We start from the raw sequence: 20,931 nt of genomic DNA, 5'->3' as shown, positions 1-20,931 counted from the left end.
GTCTGGACGCGTTGAACAAATAAAATGAGAGAGAGAGAACATGTCGCTTTCCAAACACTGTTTTCTTTCCTGGCTATAGCTATGGATCAGGATCAGTATCTCAGGGATGCCCAAGGCTCGCACCGTAGTGAAACTTCATGGAGATGAAGAAATCATGTCCCATACGTTCCCCCAATTGAATTTCTCCATCAGATCTCATGGTCAACAAAGTTACCTGCTAACAAAACTGTGGCCCTATTTATCACCAAGCATTACTGGTAGGATTTTTCTGGTGGTCCTATTTTCTATTTCACACCTGCGCTCTTTGTGGACTGCGGTAGCTGCCATGGCAATGATGTGATGGCAAATGAGATCTCGTTGTCACATCAAAGATATCCATACCTAACTATCCAATCAACATTGTCCAAGTGGCTGGCTCTTGATCATCCGCTTGTTTTTTTCTTCACCTCCTAGTCATATGTTGAATCTTGCAGTAGAAATTGCTGATTAGAAACGTGATGAGGCCAGAAGCATCTAGATCTGATCAATTTGGTTTCTGCTTGGAAACGTTCAACTTTCGGAAAAGAACAGTATAAAAAGGTTTCCTTTTGTATTCTTCTCCTTACAGGATGATTGGAAAGGAAGGATCCGGTCTTTCTTAACCAATAGCTAGAGATGGGCAACTGCAGGAGCTTCAGTCTTCCAAAATGGTATAAGCATAAATCTTGCTTAACGTTCTTTTTCCTATGATTCCCTTGCACTTCATAATATATTACTCTCTTATTACAGGAGATTAAGGGAGCTGAACAACAATGGTATGGTTCCTATTGACGAAGATGGAAGTGGAACTCATGAAGGCATAAAGACTATTCGGATTCAGAAAACCTGTGAGTTCACCACCAGTTCCGTGCTTTGTGTCTGCATTATCACATGGAACATGAACGGCAAGGTGTATATCATATTAATCGTGTAGACGATGATTGGGCCCGTTCGCTTTGGTTTAATAGTAATTCGTTCTCTTGTGAAGCTGTCTGTAGAGGACGTAAGAAAGCTGGTGAGCTCCAACAGGAGGTTCGACTTGCTAGTTGTCGGGCTGCAAGAAGTGCCAAAATGCGGCGTCACACAAGCTCTGCAGGAAGCCATGGCTGATACACACATGTGAGGGACCTTCCAAGCTGGTTAGCCTTTTTGTATGAACATTTCCAAGGTTTTTCTTCACCGTATTCTGAAATTGTTTGGTGCTTGCCATATCTCAGCTTGTTGTGCCAGACAGCCATGCAGTCTCTTCAGATGTTTCTTTTTGGCGCAAAGAGTTCGGAATCGTACATCAGAGGTGATTCTGTATCCAGTAACTTGATGTCAAAAGTGCATTTCTTGTTTGGTCGAATGAATTTTGCTTAAAGTCCTAAGATTATGGACAGAGATGAAGGTCGATAAACACGCAGTCGGAGGCTGCGGGGGTGTAATTGGGAGAAAGAAAGGAGCTGTGGCCATGTACATTAACTTCAGTGGGATCCGGATGGTGTTTGTGTCCTGCCATCTTGCAGGTTGCTTCCCAACTTGTGGCCGATCCATTTCTTATTAGTGTCACCAATAACTAACAAGGTCTTATTAAAGTATAGCTCACGAGCACAAGGTGGAGAAGAGGAACTCTGAATGCCAGCATATTACGCACTCGCTGTTCTCCAAGAATGACATACATTATGCCAAATCTGCTGACATAACAGTTTGGCTTGGTGACTTGAATTACAGATTGCAAGGAATAAGCTCGATACCCGCAAGGATGATGATCGAGGAGAACCTTCAAAGTGTAAGTATACAATGGAATTAGTCATATTTTACATCACATAGATCAAAATGCCTCACATATATGAATTGTTCAGAAGCTAAGAGACAAAGACCAGCTTCTGCAAGAAGCTGAGAAGGGTGAAGTGTTCAATGGGTACTGTGAAGGGACCTTGTCATTTAAGCCAACATACAAATACAACGTTGGAAGTAGCAACTACGATACAAGCTACAAGGTATTGGTTTGTTATCATTTCAAGGTGTTAACTGTGTGTGAATGATTTTCTGTACTAGTATTTTGAGAACCTAACGTCTCATGCATATGATCTTCACTTGCTCAGATCAGAGTGCCATCTTGGACAGATAGGATATTATTCAAGGTTGACCGATCTTCTGGCCTGGATGCGATCTTAAGTTCATATGAAGCACTTGATTGTGTTAGAAGCTCCGATCACAAGCCTGTGAAAGCCCATCTTTGTCTGAAAGTAAATGGTGGTGATGCATAGATTTATCTTACAGTTGACATATTACAAGTATAATTTAGAATCATTGGTTTCTTGTCACAACAATTGTAAAGGCAATTGCACACAGTTTATTGCGTATCGGCTGAAAAATGATTTCACGAGATGAATTTAGTGAGATCAAATTTATGGCAACCGTGTAATCTCCCAATAATGAATTAACTGAGTTGTATTCTTTTCGATAATGGATACCGCCATTAACAAAGTCCATTTTCTTTGAAAGAAATTTTAATTGTTTAAACTTCCAATTTTCCATTCGGTTTTTGGAATAAATTCCAATTTTCTCAAATTCCCCATTTTTGTATTTAATTCTTTTTTGTTAAACATTTTTTGACTCGGAGTTTTTCACCGGAAAAAGCATCGGGAGATAACATGGGTTGGGGGTAGCTGTATAGGACGTATCATTTTCACAACAACTGTTCGTGATGTATGAATATAATAAGGCATAGATACTAGCTATACAACATCCATCATTTTCACACCACACAACTATCGCTTAGTCGTTCTGTTCGACACTACTACAATACCCGTGGGTTGCTAAGGACTAAAAAGATATTCTCTCCGAACCATAAAAGGTTAACAATACAACTTTGTATTAGATACGGGACACTTGCTCCAGTGCATTTAGAAGAATGTTGTACGATTATTTTATTTTTAATCACTTATTCTATATTGTTTTTATTAATTTGTGTCAAATCCGTGCATTACAAGGTTACCAACTAGATATTTTATATCCTCCTTCCCAAATAAATGAAGTGAATTTATATAAATTCGCGTCACTTGTTTTGGGAGAGAGGCAGTTGGAGTAAATGTAAATAATCCGGCGAAAATTCATTTTTCGTTCCTGTAAAAAAAAAATTCCATTGTACGCATTGTGCCCGCCTTTGTAATCCCAACTTGGCAGAAGAGATCAAGAGAGTAGAGAACGGAACCGCACCCCTCCCAGCCGGCGCATCTCCCCGTCGGCGCAAAATGTGGTGAGGAAAGTAGAGGAGAGCGACCCTCGCGGCCTCTCCCACCCTGGCGCCAATCAGCACTGCCGTCAAGGAATTAACAAGGAAAGCCATCCATCCAACAACCAATTGACCCCAAATTTCCCAGCGATTTCCATACAGTACCACACCCACGGCGCGTTCGACGTAATGCGTGAGAGAGACGCAGCTGCCTCACCCCCATGTGGGCCTCTTCCCTTCCCTTCCCGTCGTCTCCGCACGGGCGGGGGGTTGAAGTCGCCGCGACAGCGACGCGGGGGCGGTGGGCGAGTGGGAGTTGGAGAGGAGAGAGATGTCACCTCACGCCCCCAAAATTTTATTTTCTTGACTCGGCCTCTAGCTTCCCGTCCATGTCACGGTTTGTTAGCCTGTTTCTCCCATCGCTTCGTTCCCCTTCCCTTCTTCGCTGAATTCTCGTGTGAGGCCTGCGTGGGAGATTCTGCCGCTTCTCTTCTGGTGAAAGAAATCAAGTACCCAACATAGAGAAGCAAGGAGGGAGATCTTTGTTGAATTATTGTCTGTTGGTGAGTCCTGGGGGAGTTACTTTTGCTCTGCTTCTTTTTTGTAAATTTGCGTTGTTTCCTTTGATGCTTTATGGGGACTGACCCAATGACTTGTTTCTGTTTAAGTGCAGGAGTTGAGAGTGTGATGAGAAAGGATTGCCTCCAGTGATCTCTATACATCTCCTGCGGTTCCTTTGATGAGGATTTTGTCTCTCTTGGACTGAGCTCGAGGTATTTATGCCATGATGTTTGCCTTGTTGATACAGTAGTACACTAATAACTTGCATCTGTGTTGGGAAAACATTTATTCGCTGTCTAGAACTAAAAATTACAGCAACCATGCTATATGAGAAGTGTACACCAGTACACCACCATCTTGCACAAGAAGCACTCGGCACAAACACTTACCACAACACCATTCACACATTGCTACTCAGCAAGATACAAAACAAATATGGAATGCGGAGAATCTTACTGGCCCTAATATCCCACACCTTAGTCCTTACCATTTTTCACAGAGCTGTATAGGAGACTGGATGCGTGGTATGGTGTTCACTGTTCATCTGCCAAGAAGTTCCTAGTGGTTCATATAACATCCCATGTGGCAGTTCCAGCCCCATCTGTACTTTGCTTAATTCAAGGTTGTGGCGCATACCTTGCCTTCTCCAAGGTGAGAAGCCATGCCTTCTATTTACTCCTAGAAGTGGCGGTATTCTGTTACTTTTTTTTACGATAGTGTTTATTAATTATTGGATCTGAGATCACAACAAAAATAGTACATGGGAACATGTAGTGTGCTTTTTAGTTCGTAGCAGCGTATGAGCATTGTGCTCGTTTGTACTAAAGTTCTAATGCTATTCCGAATTTTCTTTCGCATAATTTGATCCCTATGGAAGCTCATGTTGACGTTTCAACCAAAGTGATATCGGTGTCCACTACTCATCCAATCTCAGAGGGATAATTAATCATTATCCCATTTTTATATCCGTTCAAAGCAAATCTCACCTATTACTTGCTTGAAGTACTCAGTAAATAAATTTATAGTTGAAAAATCACCCTTTGAAATGTAAACTAGTGGTTAGGCATGGGTATAATATATAGTGTATAAAATAAGATTTGAAGATAGTAAATTGATATTTAGTAACAGAGGGGCTGCATTATATGTTTTCTTGGACATGAGTGCCTACTGTTAAAATCTATGCTGCAAAGGAGTACTAATAAAAATGAATAAATTGAGATAATAAGGGAGATGCATTCTTAGAACTTTAAATTTCCCTTCCTCTCACAGTTGAGTTTTAATGCAAATATGAGACTCAGCTGCAGGTTACTCAGTTCTTTTCTGCCTCAACTTATTTTTTACTGCAGGCAGAAGGATTTTGATCTCTGGGTGAACAAAAGGATCTCATCTTCAAATAAGAAAATACATGGGTTGGTTGAGCAAATTTTTTAAAGGCTCAGCAAATAGAGTTACAAGAGGACATTTCAACGGAAACTTCCATGGAGGCTATTCAGCTCAGCACACGAAGTCATACGTACTGCTCAATTCTAGCCTTTTCTTCTTGATGCAAATAACTCACAGTAAAATGCACATTTATAAAAATACATAGAAGTAAATAATGATTCTTCAAATTTTGATTCTCACTGTGATATATTATCATCTACTCATGCACTTTCCTGTTTGTGTATCCTCTCAATTTAAGTTGCTCTTTTTTGTGATAAATCATATGGGTTAAAAAAGGCTGGGCAAATTTAAGTTTGCAAGCTGTAAAGTGACTTATTTCATTTTATATAAATCAGGATCCACAGGTTGGTAATTGATTCCAAGATAAAAATGAGAAGCACTGGATGTTGCTTTACTTCCCTGTTGCTAATACTGTCCTAATTACTGTAGGGTACGCCTGACAGTGACAATGAAGACATAGACCATGCTATTGCATTATCCTTATCAGAGGAAGATCAAGCGAAAGGAAAAGCCATTGGTCCGTGTTACTTTGTCCTGCCATCCTAGACATTTTTGACTATCTCTAATTTAGAGATTCTCTCATTCTTTTGCCTGGTTCCCTGTGTCATTATTTACTTATTTTGGAATGACAGTTCTAGGTTTATGCAAATGAGCATTCCCAAATATGTAGAGTTGATAGAAATCATGGATTTTTTAATGCTCTGTTATTTGCTTTATGAACCAGACACTACTGATGATCATCTAGAGGAAGATGAAGTGTTTGCACGGGCTCTGCAAGAAAGTCTGAACGATGAACCTCCTCTTGGTCAGAATGTTCCAGTGGAGGATGTTAAGTCAGATAGTACTCCTGCAACTAGCTTACAGCCCTCAAGTGGATTGAGGTATTTGTTATAATGGTACATTATGATGCATCACTAGTTTCACGAGGATTTAAGTAATCCCTGGAAAACTAATTTTGCTTTTGTTTTAGAGGCACCACTAAGTTACGTTGCATTGCATGTGAGAGGTAGTGAATGGCAATCTACTAGGGAGCATGTTAATTTGCGCTAGCTAATTAATTGCGGAGCAAAACCATGCAGACATGTTTGGTTGAGATGTCCTACACCTAGATTCATTGTACATAACTGGTTGATCTCGCAAAAAAAAAAGATCCACATATTCAAAATTTTAAGCTCGAAAAGACTTGGGCTGTGTTGAGGCTTACTGGTGGGTGCAGGTAAAATCCGGTTAACCATGCGGTAGAACTTTCCCTGATTACAACCTTTTGATTAGTGTTGAGCACTGGCAGAGCTACACCAAAATCCTAACAGAGGACGAAAGGCAATGCAAACTTTGTAAATGCTCAACAATACTAGTACTATAAAAAGCTAGAATTTGCAGCCTTCAAAGAAATTTAGATCTCTCTTGTTCACACTGCTTACAAAATACATGTAGCTACTTAAAAAACTGAACCAAAGTACAATTTTACCATTAAATTGGTTACACAATCCGTGGAGTGTTACATTCTCTTTGGTTTGGTGGATATTCCCAAATTTGTGGCTGTGATGCCGATTCTGCGCCAAGAATTCAATAACTTCAAATACAACTGGGACTAGAATTCAAAAGTTTGAAGACCTTGATCTTGGTTGTGGTGATCTAATTCAAGAAACAGGGTGGAGGGCGATTTGGAGGATTTAAGATAGAAGGTCTCAGACTTGAACTTCACTCATGGGGGAAAGAATGAAAAACAGGCAACATTAGTACTGCATTACTAGTACTCGCAAAAAAGCGAGTACATTCTAGGAGTCCAGAGAGGGAGGCAATCACATGCATGTCAGGTTGATTGGGTGAGGATTGCTCATCCCTGCCGAGCTCCATTGTTCTGCCTGGTCGATGGTTGACGCTGTGTCATATAAACGGTTTATAAATAATAAAACCTTGATGTTTTTTGTTTGAACATCAATCGTTTAAACCTACATGTTAATAGTTGAATAGTTGTTCGCCTGCTGGAGAAGAGAATGAGATCTTTGAGCTCTGTCTACTGGTGCCTGTGCCTGGTGGGCAGCTACCATGTGGAGAAGGTAGCAGTGGCGTAGTGGCCCAACTTGAGCCTTGGAATTGCAGGGGCCATATAACGAATGCTGCTACATATTGGCCTGTTCAGTCGTTGTTAATTAAGATTATTATTTTTGGCTGGGTGGAGCCACCCCCTATGTTGGCCCCAAAGTTTCTCAGCCCCTGGTGTTGAGAGCATATGCATTGACTTGTTGGTTGGGTTGATTATGGGTAAACACAGTAAACATAAGTATTGTCTTATAAGTATCCATTTACTAGTTCTCACTGCCTCAATTCTCTTTTAGTTGATTCAGACATGGATGTGATCTCTGATTCAAACCTTTGACTATGCTTCTATAATTATTTGTTAGTAAAATTAGCGTGAATTGAAGTAATTCTAATGAAAAGTTTAGTAATGTCATTACAGGTGACATATCTAAATATTTTTGGTGGTCTTTGGTCAAATAAGTTTGACTGCATAAAATACAATTCTCTCTTTGCATGTTTGCATTGCAAATTCATACTCTAATCCTTGCAATATATAAAATCAATTCCCTTGACTTCTTGTACAGTTACTCTAGTGCAAGATAGTGGAATTCTGATTCTTTTGCAAGATGCTAGAATAGTTGGGTTCTGTCTCCATTTTTTCCTCGGGTGCTTCTTTGTTCTGTAATTTTAACAGATATATGTTGCACTGCATGGATTTGTTTAGGGTCTGTGCTGAATGTAAAACTCCAATCGGACTTGGGCGGTTTCTCAGCTCTCTGGATTCTGTTTGGCATCCTCAGTGCTTCAGGTGTTTAGGTTGTGACAGGTCAATATCAGAATATGAGGTACAAAAACATAGCATATTTGACTTATCATGCTTCAACTTGATGAAACTATTAATGTCAACCCTTCTATTGGGAAGTTTGCAGTGCATGAAGATCATCCGTACCACAGATCGTGTTACAAGGAGCTCTTTCATCCAAAATGTGATGTCTGCAAGAACTTTGTAAGCATTTATTATTTCAAGTTTATGGATGAGCTTGAGTATTAGTGGTAGATTTTTTTTAATCTATTTGTTGAACTTTTCTCATTACATTTTTTATTACCAGATTCAAACAAATAAAAATGGCCTCATTGAATACCGGGCCCATCCTTTCTGGATGCAGAAGTATTGTCCTTCGCATGATAATGATGGTACTCCTAGGTGTTGCAGTTGTGAACGAATGGAGGTTAGGGTTATGACTATGACAATAAGAAATTAACTGTCATTTTGCTTCAATTACAGCTGCTTCAACTCATATATGTGTCTGTTATCTGAAACATGATCATGCATCTGAGAATTTCTTAATTTGTGCCATCCGTAGAGCACACCTTTACGACATTGGTTAGTCTAATGAATTTTCCTCATTCCTTTTTTTATCATCTACCCAGCCAAATGATAGCAAGTATGTAACGCTGGATGATGGCCGGAAACTCTGCTTGGAGTGTCTAACTACTTCAATAATGGATACGAACGAGTGCCAACCACTATATATTGATATTCAGGAATTCTATGAGGGTCTGAACATGAAAGTAGAACAACAAATTCCCTTGCTTTTGGTTGAACGTCAAGGTTTAAATGAAGCTATGGAAGCAGAGAAAATGGCAAGTGACATGATATTCACCTTTGCAGTTTTTTAATAATATATGCTGATTAACTAATTAATCTCTTAACCGCCTTGAATAGGGACATCACCTTCCTGAAACCAGGGGTCTCTGCCTATCGGAAGAGCAAGTTGTCAGAACTGTATGTTCTTAAAACATCATCTTGTATGTGAACTTGATACTATTGGAGTTTCATGGTTAAATAACATATATTCTTACAGATATTGAAACGACCAATAATTGGACCTGGAAACAAAATCATAGACATGATTACAGGACCATGCAAACTAGTTCGGCGGTGTGAAGTGACTGCAATCCTTGTAATATATGCTTTGCCAAGGTAAATTTATTTATTTTCATTGTTTTCCAAATTGGGCACAATTGATGTTGATTCTGCAACCAGTCTACGAATCTGTTTGAAGTTCTTTGTTGTGCATGTGCATATGTTTTTATTTCAATTAATCTAATTGCATGCAGACTGCTCACTGGCTCGATTCTGGCTCATGAGATGATGCATGCCTACCTTCGACTTAAAGGTACTCCTATTGTCCCTGTGTTTCTTTTTTGTGGTGTCCTGTGTCTTCTCATTGTTCTATTTATCTGTTATTGGCAGGATACCGAATCCTTAGTCCAGAGGTTGAGGAGGGCATCTGTCAAGTTCTAGCACATCTCTGGCTTGAGTCTGAAATTACATCAGGCTCAAGTAGTAACATTGCAACCACCTCAGAAGCAGCAGCGGCAGCAGCAGCAGAAGCAGCAGCAGCAGTAGCAGCAGCAGCAGCAACGTCTTCAACATCCTTGACATCAAAAAAGGGTGCAAAGACCGATTTCGAGAAGAAACTTGGAGAATTCTTCAAGCACCAGGTTGAAACAGATCCTTCTACTGTATATGGAGACGGTTTTCGAGCTGGCATTCGAGCCGTTGAACGCTATGGCTTGAGAAGCACCCTTGATCATATAAAGTTGACAGGTTCTTTTCCATGCTGAGGTAGGGTTGCCTTGTCAATTTGTAGGATGGGGCATATACTAGGATTTTTGGGTTCAAAGGTTGACATTACCAAAGGCTATATAATAAATGACCAATAGAAGACTAGATAAATTAGACTACATATGAAGTTGCTGAGGTGATGGCAAACATGAGAGAGTGGTCTTTAGCTGTACCTTTTTTTTTTGACACGTTTAGCTGGCCATTCTCATATTATGACGAATGGCAAACATGAGAGAGTGGTCTTTGGCTGTACATTTTTTTTTGGCACGTTTAGCTGGCCATTCTCATATTATGACTATTGGCATACGGAAAGAAATTTGATTATATGTGATGTCTTATGCAATGATGCCTTTTGTATGAATGGCCTAAAATCTGCCACTATGCCACATGGATGGCCTAAAAAGAAAGCTCCAATCACCCTGGAGTGCTTGTCGGATCATGAACAGTGTTGCTCCTTTTGGCTCTTCCATAGTCCACACTCCAGCTCGGCAAAAACAAACTCCCATCCCAGCCACATAATGAATGTTCTTGTCATGCAAGTAGTTCATATGGACGGCGGCTAGGCCACACTCAACTGCAGACTCTAAAGTACTCATGCGATCCATAGTAAGTGTTTCAGATTTAGTACAAAGTTAAATTGGAGAGAATATTAAATTAATAGGATTGGAACGGGATGTAATTCTAGGAATTAGCAACACTGTTTTGACACACTGCGAATTCTAGCAAGAGGTTTAAGCAAGTGGAAATTTTACTCCCAAATAGAGTGCAAAGAAATCCTTAGGAAATCTTCCTAAGGATTCCTGTGAATTATGGCCTACTCCTTCCATCCAAAATTGTTACGCGTGCATGCTTCCCACGGTTTGTCTTTGACCAAGTGGATTATGTGATAAAAAATTGATATGATTGGATCCCAATTAAAAACCGTTTAATGATATATGTTATCAAATTCAGCTCATGTGTTTAGACTAATTGTTGATCAAAGTAAAATCTTGAAAATCATGCGCTCCTTACAGTTTTTGATGGATCCTGAGGGATTATTTTTGTAATTTTATGAAACTTTAAACTCATATTTTTAAATTTTAACAAGAATCCGAAATGCGCGTCAAAATCACTGAAAAGAACATAAAATGGTGTTTTGAACACTTGCAAAGACATTGAAAGGTTGTCAGACTATGTAAAGGCGTGGGGTTGCCATGAAAACCCAACAGGCCAACAGCCTCTTAAAGCTCAGTTTGAACATTTGAGAGGGGTTGCCCAGAAACCAAAGTATTTCCCCAACTATAAAGTCAAGGTACATTGGATCAATCTGTACAGATTAATTAACTCTATAAATCTACCGCTCTGTGTTAAATACGCTGTCCAATTTGCATGAAGGAACTATCTAAGCTGATCATCGATCTATGCTACCGTAGTCGTCGCGGGCAATGTGTCGCTCCTTCCCCCCCACTCCCTGATCCTCTCTTCGGCCAACATAGCCTGCAACATTAACAGTTCAGACATTTCTTAAAATAAAGATCTGTCCAATTCAATTTCGACTGAGTGATTGAATGATGTAAGTATAGTAGTGCACCTGTTTCTCCCACTTAGTTCTGAAGCAAATTATGAGAAGTACAGCAGTCTGCAGCAGCGTGCCAATCGACATGCCCACCCAAATCCCCTGCCAGAGTCAATTTAAAACATTGTTATATATTCAGAGCAAGTCAGGACCAAATTGCACTGCCCATTACATTTCTGCATCCATATTGGAAGTTGGCTAGATTTTGTTCTCACCAATGCACCAAGTTTTAGCTTGAAGCCAAAGATGACTCCCAGTGGGATGCCAACCAAGTAATAGCACCCAATGTTTATGAATGCCACAAGCGACTGCCACCCTGCTCCTATGGCCACACCTGCAAAATCAGACCCAACAACTATTAGTTGTTCAGATCTCTCAATGGGAAATTAAGACCCAACAATTATTTCTTCATTGTGGAATTTGATGATCAATTGCATCTCTTTCATTAATTGGCCTAATTTGGTACTCCCTCCGTTACATAATTCTTGTCGAATTATTACATGTATCTAAACGCCTTTTAGGAATAGATACATTCACTTGTGGACAAATTTGAGACAAGAATTATGTAACGGAGGTAGTAACTGATTGACATTTGGTACATGCCTGAGAGCACCGGCTGTATGCTGTTGAGGAAGATTGTTGCTGCTAGAAGGAAGCCCAGCTTGGCAGCTTCGCTCACCACCTCGTTGTTGTTGCTGAAGAATCGCGGCAGCTCAGTCCTCCAGATGAGGAAGACGGCCAGGAAGACAGCCCCGATGGCAGCGGAGGTCGACACCGCCATGACCACCGAGAATTTGGCCGCCTTGGGCCTGTTGGCGCCCAGCTCGTTTGACACCCTAACGCTGCACGGTCAAGCACAAGAACAACTTGAGATTGTTTTGGCTTCAACGCAAATACTGATCTGATGGATTTTAGTCTTGTATATACTGTTGTGTTGTTGGATTGGTTACCTGACTGCAGCATTGAAGCCTAGTGCCACCATCAGGGTCCAGAGCTGGTAATTGATGCTGTAAACCGTTTAACCGTCAAACAATCTCTCTTGACCGTATAATTAAGTTGCAGATTTATGAGTTAAGAATAGCTTACCAAACTGACATGACGTCAACCTGGAGCTGTGCATTCTTCAGGAGGCCCACAAGGATGAGCACTGCAGTGTAGTACCACAGCTCCAAGCTAGTACACAAAATTAACAGTAACACACACATGGTTTATTCAGGACTGTATATATAATACGATTAAAACCTCAATCACTGTATACTGAATCGGAATGGTACCAGAGCATGACAGCGGAGGCGAGCGAGAGCCTGACGAAGGCGGCGAGGTTGCGAAACGCGAGAACCGAGAACCCTTTCCACGCCTCCGGAAAGCACCCGGAGACCAGGTACCCAAGCTGCGCGACGATGATGACGCACCAGGTGGCGTTGCCGACCATGGCGGCGCCGAAGAGGCCGTGGCCGAGCCTGGTGACGAAGACGTAGTTGAGCGCGACGTGGAGCGCCAGGGAGGCGCCGGAGATGAAGGTCATGGCCCAGACTTTGCTCTGCGCCTGGAAGAACTTCTGCAGCGGGAAGTTGGCGGCGTAGGCGAAGAGCTGAGGGAGCACCCACCGCGTGTAGCTGCCGGCCACGGCGGAGATGTCGGCCGGCTGGTGGAGCGCGCGAAGGATGCGGGCCGTGAAGATGTAGGTCGGGGAGAGGAAGAGCGCCGTGGCGCCGCAGATGATCCAGGAGCGCTGGATGTAGACGCCCAGCATGTCCGCCTGCCCCGCGCCCACCGCCTGCCCGCACAGCGTCTCCAGCGCGCTGCCCATGCCAAGCTGCAAATACAGAAGCATGTTTGAGTTGGGTGCGCGGGAAAGCGCAAACTTCAAAATTCAAATGGAGTGCAGGAGAGAAATTCAAGGGCCAACAAATTGGTTTACAAAATTTAAAAACAAATGATTGATAAATTGTAAAAACAGTGGCCTGCTTAGCTGGAACCCACTACAAAAACGAGATAATTGAAGTCAAGACACATTGGTGCATCAGATCAACATTGAAGACTCTTCGGGAAATGGATGATACATGTATGTTGTCGTTGCCGGATTTGATTAGTAAAGGATAGAGGTGCAACTTGATGATCCTCAGGGTACCCTTTGACCCTGTTTAGTTCAAACAAATGAACTAGTTTTTTAAAAAGTTGTGTCATTTTAAAACTTTAGTTCAATTGATTGAACTAAGGAGGGTCAATGCATGGGTACCCTGAGGATCAAAAACTTGCAGCTCTAGTAAAGGACAAACTAATAGTTTGCGCCCAGAGAGCATTAACCGTTGTTCCAAGACACCACAATATCCTTGTCGCCAAAGTATGCAAACGAGGATCAAATTGTAAAGGTTGTCTTTATTTTGAGATAAAAATTATCAAGATTGTTGATGACCCCACAGCCAGCGAACTCATCCCGCCACTTGGACCCATGTCTGGGGAAAAAGGAGCAGGAGAGAAAAATATTTTTGACAACTCTGGTCCTTTCAGAAATCAAAGTGTGTTTGTTATGGACTCAAGTTTATCCTATCAAAAATTTGGCTTGTCAAAATATTGGAATCAAGAATTGGAACTGAAATTCTAATTAATTGTAAATACTCTTTCTTCTTCTAATCGAATGGCAATCGACTGCCTTTTCTTCAGAATAAAATTCTAATTAATCTTGATTGCATAGGAATTAGAATTGGAGATCAGTTTCATTTCAAGTGTTTGGATTGCCAATAGAATTGCACAATAAAATTGATACAAAAGTCAATTCCAAATCCTGTTTGATGGAACACTTTTACAGAATTACAATATAGACAAATACACCAATTCATTCGCGTATGCATTTTTACATAAATATAACAAATAACTAAATATAATTACTATGCAAATTAATTCATGTATTTTACTATGTGTTCACATATGTTTTACTCTATATTTTTATTTCATAGATTTCATTTTCTTGGTATATATAATATGTAATGTATATAGAATATGTATTTTCACCTGGAATTGGGTTAAATTTCAATCTCAAGGACAACCAAACAGCAAGAGTTCACTCTGTTCAACTCTAATTAATTCCTGATTATGAGCTCAATTCTATTTGTGATCCGAATGGGGTGTAAGTTTTTGTTTGCCCATGAATTGTAAACTTTGGCAAAAAAAAAACTAGATTTGATAAACTGGTATTGGCATATGCCAAAAAAGTTGACAATCGTCCAAACAAAGTTGTTATTTTTTTTTTAACATGCGTAGCATACTTTTGCAACCATCTAAATTCTAAACATACCCAAATTGCAATCTCTGATCTTTTTGGGCACACCCGTTGTGGCCCGTGAGTCGTGAGGTGAGGTGGGCGCAGCAAAGTGATTGGCGCTGAGGTCAGCCCAGGAAAGAATAGAGGTTATCTTTAGCAAAAAAGACACGGTGACGTACACACACTTTGTGGACTACTAGCCACCGGTGGACAGCAATGGATCCAGAGAGAACATCCGCCAATCCTCATGTTTTGCCTCCACCCATGTAGTGATGTAGGTATAGTTATAGTGACTTGGTCAATCGAATGACACACGCACATTGCCTAATTAACTCCGGCCGCGGGGCCATTGCGTTGATGTTTTGTGGCTCGAGTCGAGTCGGATGGAGTTCCCACGGGCGCGATCCGGCCCATCGGGTGTGTCTGTGTGTCCATCTACTTTCTCGGTCCAACAAAAAATGTCTTAACTTTCACCAAATTTAAATGCATCTATACACTAAGTCATATTCAGATACATCCAAATTTTCACAAACTTGGGACATATTTTGTTGTACGGAGGAATATGTAATTTAGTCTCGGTGCACCTAATTAACGAAAACGACCGTCAGGAAATGTATGGTTTGCTTTAACGTGTCGGGCCGGGGCGTCTCGTCGTTGTTGTTCATGGGTCAACATGTAAAAACGAATTTGGCCACCGGAATTGCGGAAGTTGGTGTGGCTGCAGCGGCACGACGAGGTGATCTGATGACCACACACGTACGGCACGTCCATTTTAGCTCCACACACAGCCACATAAAAGAGATGGAACACACACGCATTTGTATTCTTTTAATTTTAAAAATTAGTTCTACCGACTTCCGGAATAGCTTTTTTAGTACTGCCCTTTTCTCTTTTAGTGTTCTAAGTAATTAAGAAGAAGCAAAGCCCGGGAGGTTTCTAGCTCTTGCGGGCATGCAGGCATGCATCCGGCCGCGGCCGGTTAGCTAGCTACGGTTAGCTCCAGCTAGATCATGTGCTTCTTTTTGGCATGTGATCCCTAGCTATTCATGCGTTTCTCATTTCCGAGCTAGAAAACACGTACACGCACACGCAAGCACACTTCGTTTGCCCAACAGATTCCTTAGTTCGATCGGTGGTCCTTATGGCAGCCAGCAGCTAGCCAGCCAGCGAGAATGCGATAGAAAAAGAAAAGAAAATCTCTTCATGCGTGGGGATCCATGCACGGACAAAATGTGTGGACGTATCACGTACGTGCGGACGTAACGCACAAATTGGTGTACTGTCAAACTTAATTTAAATTAAATACGTACATGTTGTTTTTCATTCATTTTTAAGGTCAAGCAAGCACTGACATTTATAGTGGTTTATTTGATTGTACGCATAACGACTAATTAGTGCTTCTAGTTCTGCCCCGGTTTGTTTCTGCTGCTGTCCTGTTGATATTAGATGGAACCCCTCCAAAAGAAGGAACAAGCTCGTGTGTTTGTTTGGGCCTCACGGAGCTGACGCGGATGGAGACGTCCAAACCGCCCTACACTAGCACGGCACGGCTCGCAAGCTAGCTTGCTCCGGCTTAAACCGGCTACTTAGCTGCCCTTCGTTCATACTCCTGATGATTAAGCTATGAATTAATTAAGAACCTAGCTAATGTGAACACACATGATTCGGAGTAGAAGATGGATACATCATTTCTTTTGATAACGAGACAGAAAAAGCCTCTCGCGCGCTCTCGGCATTCTCGTTAAGATGCATTCCACAGTACTATGTGTGTAGAAGCATGTTAATCAAGTGTTTCGTCAATCGTCAATACTGTCGTGGTTTTCAGGACAAAAATTTACGAACGGAGTAATTAAGTAGTTCATAATAAGGATTAACACTGAAGCAATGGAGAAGCATGCACCAAGCTAGTAAGCGTTCGTACCAGCACTCCGTAGGAGAAGCCCTCGATGACGTTCTCGACGACGGTGACGGCGGCGAGCTCGGCCTCGCCGATGTGGCCGGCGAAGCCGACGGTGACGAAGCCGATGGAGAACTGGAACACGGCCGTGAGGATGGCCGGGAACGCGATGTGCCACAGCAGCTTCGACTCCTCCCAGCTGCTCTTGCACGTCTTCATCTTCTCCCCCACCACCGATTTGTCCGGCGTAGGCATGTCGTCTCTTGACGACGGCGATCGCTTCACCACCATCATCGGTATATCAGGAAAGATCAGGTCAACAAATCCAAATTAACCAGCAGGATGAGCTGAGGCCCGGTTAATTATCATCTACTTCTACGTCCAACTCTTGCAGCTCGCTCTCTGGCTAGTCTCTAGTCCCGGCCGGCGCACGGTATTTATGCAGAGTTTGTGGCATCCCTTATATATGTGCTCTTGAACAGACAGGAGCGAGTTAGCGCGCGTCTGAGAGAAAGCTCTAGCTAAGGAGCTAAAGCTTAACGAATCTGCTTGATGTTCAGCTATATATATGTACACGTATGAACGGGGACTATATACATTTACTCCGTACTAAATTAATCGGTTGTTAACGCATCGTTGTTGGCATTTGTATGGGGAAGTTTGGTCCTCGTGCACAGTTTGCTTGGGCGGGTCAAGTGCCGAGGCCGGAGGTTTGCAGGTGATGGACTGGGTGGGTGAGTCAGGGCCCATTTGCAGTGACAGATGTGGTTCCGACCTTCCGGGTCAGGCAGGTCGGGTGGGCAGGAGACGGGTGTCGTCTGGTTTGGTGGCAATAGCAGGGGTTTCCATCAATCATCGGATCATGATTGGCACGTCCGATACTAGCGCACAAAATATGTGTATCGTGCTTAGTCCCTTGCTTGAAAATTGTGGTATTTAGTTCGACTCGTTGTGCTAAATACCAGAGCCTTTCATAAATATCACAACATTTCAAGCAGGGTTTTAGTTCAACTTGTTGCGCTAAATGATTTGCCGATCAAGATATTGTGAATTTCTGATCGGTGCTTAATCTGAATAACCAGAATCCAAGAAACCATCATACTCCGACTAAGTTCTTACTACTACTACACTCCAATTGAAAGAGACAATTTATCGCAGAGCTTCGTTTGCTCCCTGCAGAATTTCCATTGGCCAAGAGGATCGTCGGCAAGGTTTTTTTTAATCTTGGCTACCAATTAGTCTCTCACAGTACAAACAATCTCCTGGTTCTAGTTTCTAGTTTTGGAGCAGAGTACAACGTGGCGGGACTGGGATCCGGTACCCTGCCAGAGGCAGGGCACACCGTGCTCTGACCCCCCAGATCCACCTTCTGTTTCTCATCGGACGGCCGGCAACAGCTACAGGCAAAACAGCAAGGGACCCCACAGATCCACCCTTCGTTAGCCCAGTACAGCAAGGCACAACAGCTACAGGCAAAACGAGCAGCTAGAGGCAAAACAGGTTTAGACGAACAGGCACATAAAAGAAAAATGTAAATATTTGGCAGGCACGTACAGGCAATATTTGACAGTGATTCCAATTTTGCAAAGAAAATCCAAACAAAAGCAGGTACAGAGGCACGTAGTACATCGATTCCAGAGTACAAAATACACAGGCAAAAGCTGGACACATATGTAGTTGAAGCACTTAATCTGAAATCTGTTCTTACATGATCATTCCAGTAGATATAATTGGCCCTTTTACTTATACAGTTAGGCCACAAAATACCATACTCAACCCTATCCAAAAAACTATACTCAACCCTGTCCAAAATACGATACTCAACCCTGTCCAAAATGCTACTCCAGTCAATTTGAGACTCTACATGATAGAAAACATATCATTGTCATAAATATAATCATCACAACTAGGGACTGTCAATAGCTGCGTGTAACTAATGAGGTCAGCACACTCTTGAAGCTCGAGATTTGCCCCTTTGAACTTGTCATCTTTTTCCACTCCTACTTGAGGCTCTACACCATCATCTTTCTTTTGTTGCTGCCAATAAAAAAATTCTAGTAAGTAGTTTAGGAATGGTTTGTAACAACATATCATGTAGGGATTGCAGCATACCGTTGCTCCTCTATTTTTTGATGCAGCAGCCTTAGTTGGCTTCCGCCTCCCCTTGAGTAACTTGTCAAGCCAAGTTTTCTTTCTCCTTAAATTTTTTGATTGAACTTCTTTTTTCTTGAGCTTCGCAGCACTAAGAAACTCATTTGTTAGTTCAAGATTTGGGTCAACATTTTCTTGATCATTACATGTCTTGTTCGTAGCATTGGTAGTTGCATTGAGTTTATCCTCTAGTTGAGGATGAACGCTGTCAAGTGCATTTTCTAACATCAAACAACATTCTTGAGAAGTGGCTACTTTATATGCCATTGTGTGGAATTTGTGAGACAAATTCTTGTACCGAAATTGAGCTTCCAATTTTGGATTTTCTACCACGTTCCTTCCTTGTCTATCTAGTATGCTTCCATTGCGTGCTTCTCTAGTCCATCTCTTCAAGTAGTAATGTTTTTACAATGTCTTTATATTCATTAGATCAAGAACTTTGATACCATGTCCACACAATATTCCTGTCCTGTTGAACATTCCACAACTACAAGAAACTATTTGGGTCAAAGGAACACCTGTCACTATGCGCTCCTCCTCAAACTTTAAATCACCATGCAAATTCCCAATAGCAATAGCAAATTTGTAGTTTCCATCTAATACTCTAGTGCATGCAGCCATGGATCTTTCATATTCACTTTGGAAAACTTCAAAAATAATTGGAGTGTACTCTTTGCTTGCTAGCACCAACATAGGTGTGTGCATCTTGATTCTTGGTAACTTCTTCCTTAACTCAAATTCAGATTGCAATTCTGCTCTTCTTTTTACCTCCATTGTCCTCTCAAAATGCATCAAGAACCGAACAATATGGAAATCTGATTTTAGATGGTTTTCCAATGAATTATTGAAACTCTCACTAAGTTGTGTACTTCTCACTCCCAAACTGAACACATCTCTCATATAACATTCAGCCCATTTTTCTTTCAACTTGTAGATGCTATCTGACCAAGTTTGCTTCTGCACTTTTTGCCTCATATTGTCAAATGCTTCTTCAAATTCTTCTTTGTCCTCATAGCCATACATACAACCACTAAAATCAGTGAGGATATGAGACTCTTCATCTTCATCTCCTCCCTCATCTTTCTCTTTCCCTTCATCTTTCCCTTCACCCTTCACTGGACATAAATGTTTGACAGCATTCTGCATTATATGAAAGGTGCAAAATCCATGATACGATTCCGTAAAGACTTTCCCTATACCTTTTCCCATTGCTACATCTTGATCTGTATAAATAGTTCTAGGTTGTCTTCCATTATGTGCAGCAAGAAAAGTCTCAAAAAGCCATGTAAATGAGTCACATATTTCATCAAATAGTAGCGCAGCTCCAAAAATGGTGGTTTCTCTGAACTGATTGAGCCCAAGAAAGATACCAAATGGCCTATATTCTTTGTTTGTGCCAAAAGTAGTATCAAATGTCACGACATCACCAAAGTGTGCATAGTCAAGAACCATTTTAGCATCAACCCAGAATATGTTGGTTATATGCTCCTCACAATCCAACTGCAAAGCATATTGGAAAGATGGGTTCTCAACAATTTTGTCATGGAAATACTTCAACATACTACCGGCCTCCAAAAGCTAACTCCCGCCGCCGCTTGCTTCGCAAATGATTCTTTTGGTCACGACAAGTGTAGCCGAGGTTAAGTGGTCCACCAACTTGACGACAAGCAAACTCATGTGCAGCTTTTGGCATAATTTCAGAATCCTCAGCAGTCTCTATGTCAAAAGCTTGAATTTCAGTAATTTTCCTTTCTGATGCCATCAAGTGGCAGGTTTGTGGCAACTGAAGATAGTGATTGTGTTCCAACACAACATCAATGATTTCATAATTTCCTGCCATTCGATCCAATGTTATAATCATGCGAGCTTTGCAATCCGTTCTTGTTTCGGTTCTAAAACGCTTTGGCACATAATCTAATATTTGCTTTTCTTTCCGAAGACCCTCATTGGAACAAACAAATCTGCATGAAGTCGTTTGACCATCAAACTTGCTAACATTTTCATTTCTTTTCCTGACATCAAACCCTGCATGACCCCATATGCAACCCAAAACACCCAAGCTTCATCTACATTTCTGAACCGCATACCGACTTGAGGTATCCCCTTGTCAATTTCTCCCATTGCACAATGATCAAATCAAATTCTGTCATAAAATCAAACAACGCATGTC

At 41.5% G+C, this 20,931-nt stretch overlaps 3 protein-coding genes across 8 annotated transcripts; 2 read left to right on the top strand and 1 right to left on the bottom strand.

Moving 5' to 3' along the window:
• Window positions 1-451: 451 nt before the first annotated feature.
• Window positions 452-2,490, top strand: LOC100823434 (type IV inositol polyphosphate 5-phosphatase 11). 2 transcript variants are annotated; one of them, XM_003562212.4, is made up of 8 exons: window positions 452-689; window positions 769-928; window positions 1,007-1,137; window positions 1,236-1,312; window positions 1,401-1,526; window positions 1,602-1,789; window positions 1,863-2,000; window positions 2,106-2,490. In XM_003562212.4, exons 1-8 carry the CDS (start codon window positions 655-657, stop codon window positions 2,268-2,270), a joined length of 1,020 nt encoding a protein of 339 aa, XP_003562260.1. In that variant the 5' UTR covers window positions 452-654; the 3' UTR covers window positions 2,271-2,490. The 2 variants fall into 2 exon arrangements, with proteins under 2 accessions (XP_003562260.1, XP_024318989.1); XM_024463221.1 differs by lacking the exon at window positions 452-689 and having other exon boundaries at window positions 775-928; window positions 1,017-1,137.
• Window positions 2,491-3,226: 736 nt separating this feature from the next.
• On the top strand, window positions 3,227-10,239 carry LOC100823128 (protein DA1-related 1). Of its 5 annotated transcripts, none has more exons than XM_010234168.3 (14): window positions 3,227-3,801; window positions 3,912-4,011; window positions 4,299-4,450; window positions 5,146-5,312; window positions 5,672-5,759; window positions 5,967-6,123; window positions 7,989-8,109; window positions 8,187-8,270; window positions 8,374-8,493; window positions 8,696-8,908; window positions 8,991-9,050; window positions 9,130-9,248; window positions 9,386-9,444; window positions 9,522-10,239. In XM_010234168.3, the coding sequence occupies exons 4-14, from the start codon at window positions 5,205-5,207 to the stop codon at window positions 9,893-9,895; spliced, it is 1,503 nt and encodes a 500-aa protein (XP_010232470.1). In that variant the 5' UTR covers window positions 3,227-3,801; window positions 3,912-4,011; window positions 4,299-4,450; window positions 5,146-5,204; the 3' UTR covers window positions 9,896-10,239. The 5 variants fall into 5 exon arrangements, with proteins under 5 accessions (XP_010232470.1, XP_024318981.1, XP_003562259.1 ...); XM_024463213.1 differs by having other exon boundaries at window positions 4,280-4,450; XM_003562211.4 differs by having other exon boundaries at window positions 3,907-4,011.
• Window positions 10,240-11,024: 785 nt separating this feature from the next.
• Window positions 11,025-17,183, bottom strand: LOC100822819 (protein DETOXIFICATION 29). Its single transcript, XM_003562210.4, has 8 exons — window positions 16,635-17,183; window positions 12,726-13,267; window positions 12,538-12,624; window positions 12,402-12,458; window positions 12,055-12,293; window positions 11,667-11,785; window positions 11,467-11,553; window positions 11,025-11,372 (listed from the first exon to the last, which is right to left on the bottom strand). The coding sequence occupies exons 1-8, from the start codon at window positions 16,902-16,904 to the stop codon at window positions 11,295-11,297; spliced, it is 1,479 nt and encodes a 492-aa protein (XP_003562258.1). The 5' UTR covers window positions 16,905-17,183; the 3' UTR covers window positions 11,025-11,294.
• Between the last annotated feature and the right edge of the window lie 3,748 nt (window positions 17,184-20,931).

Source organism: Brachypodium distachyon, chromosome 1 (assembly GCF_000005505.3).
Source record: "Brachypodium distachyon strain Bd21 chromosome 1, Brachypodium_distachyon_v3.0, whole genome shotgun sequence".
Taxonomy (NCBI): Eukaryota; Viridiplantae; Streptophyta; class Magnoliopsida; order Poales; family Poaceae; genus Brachypodium; species Brachypodium distachyon.
The sequence above is the reverse complement of the archived record's forward strand: the minus strand, read 5'-3'. Positions and strand labels throughout refer to the sequence as shown.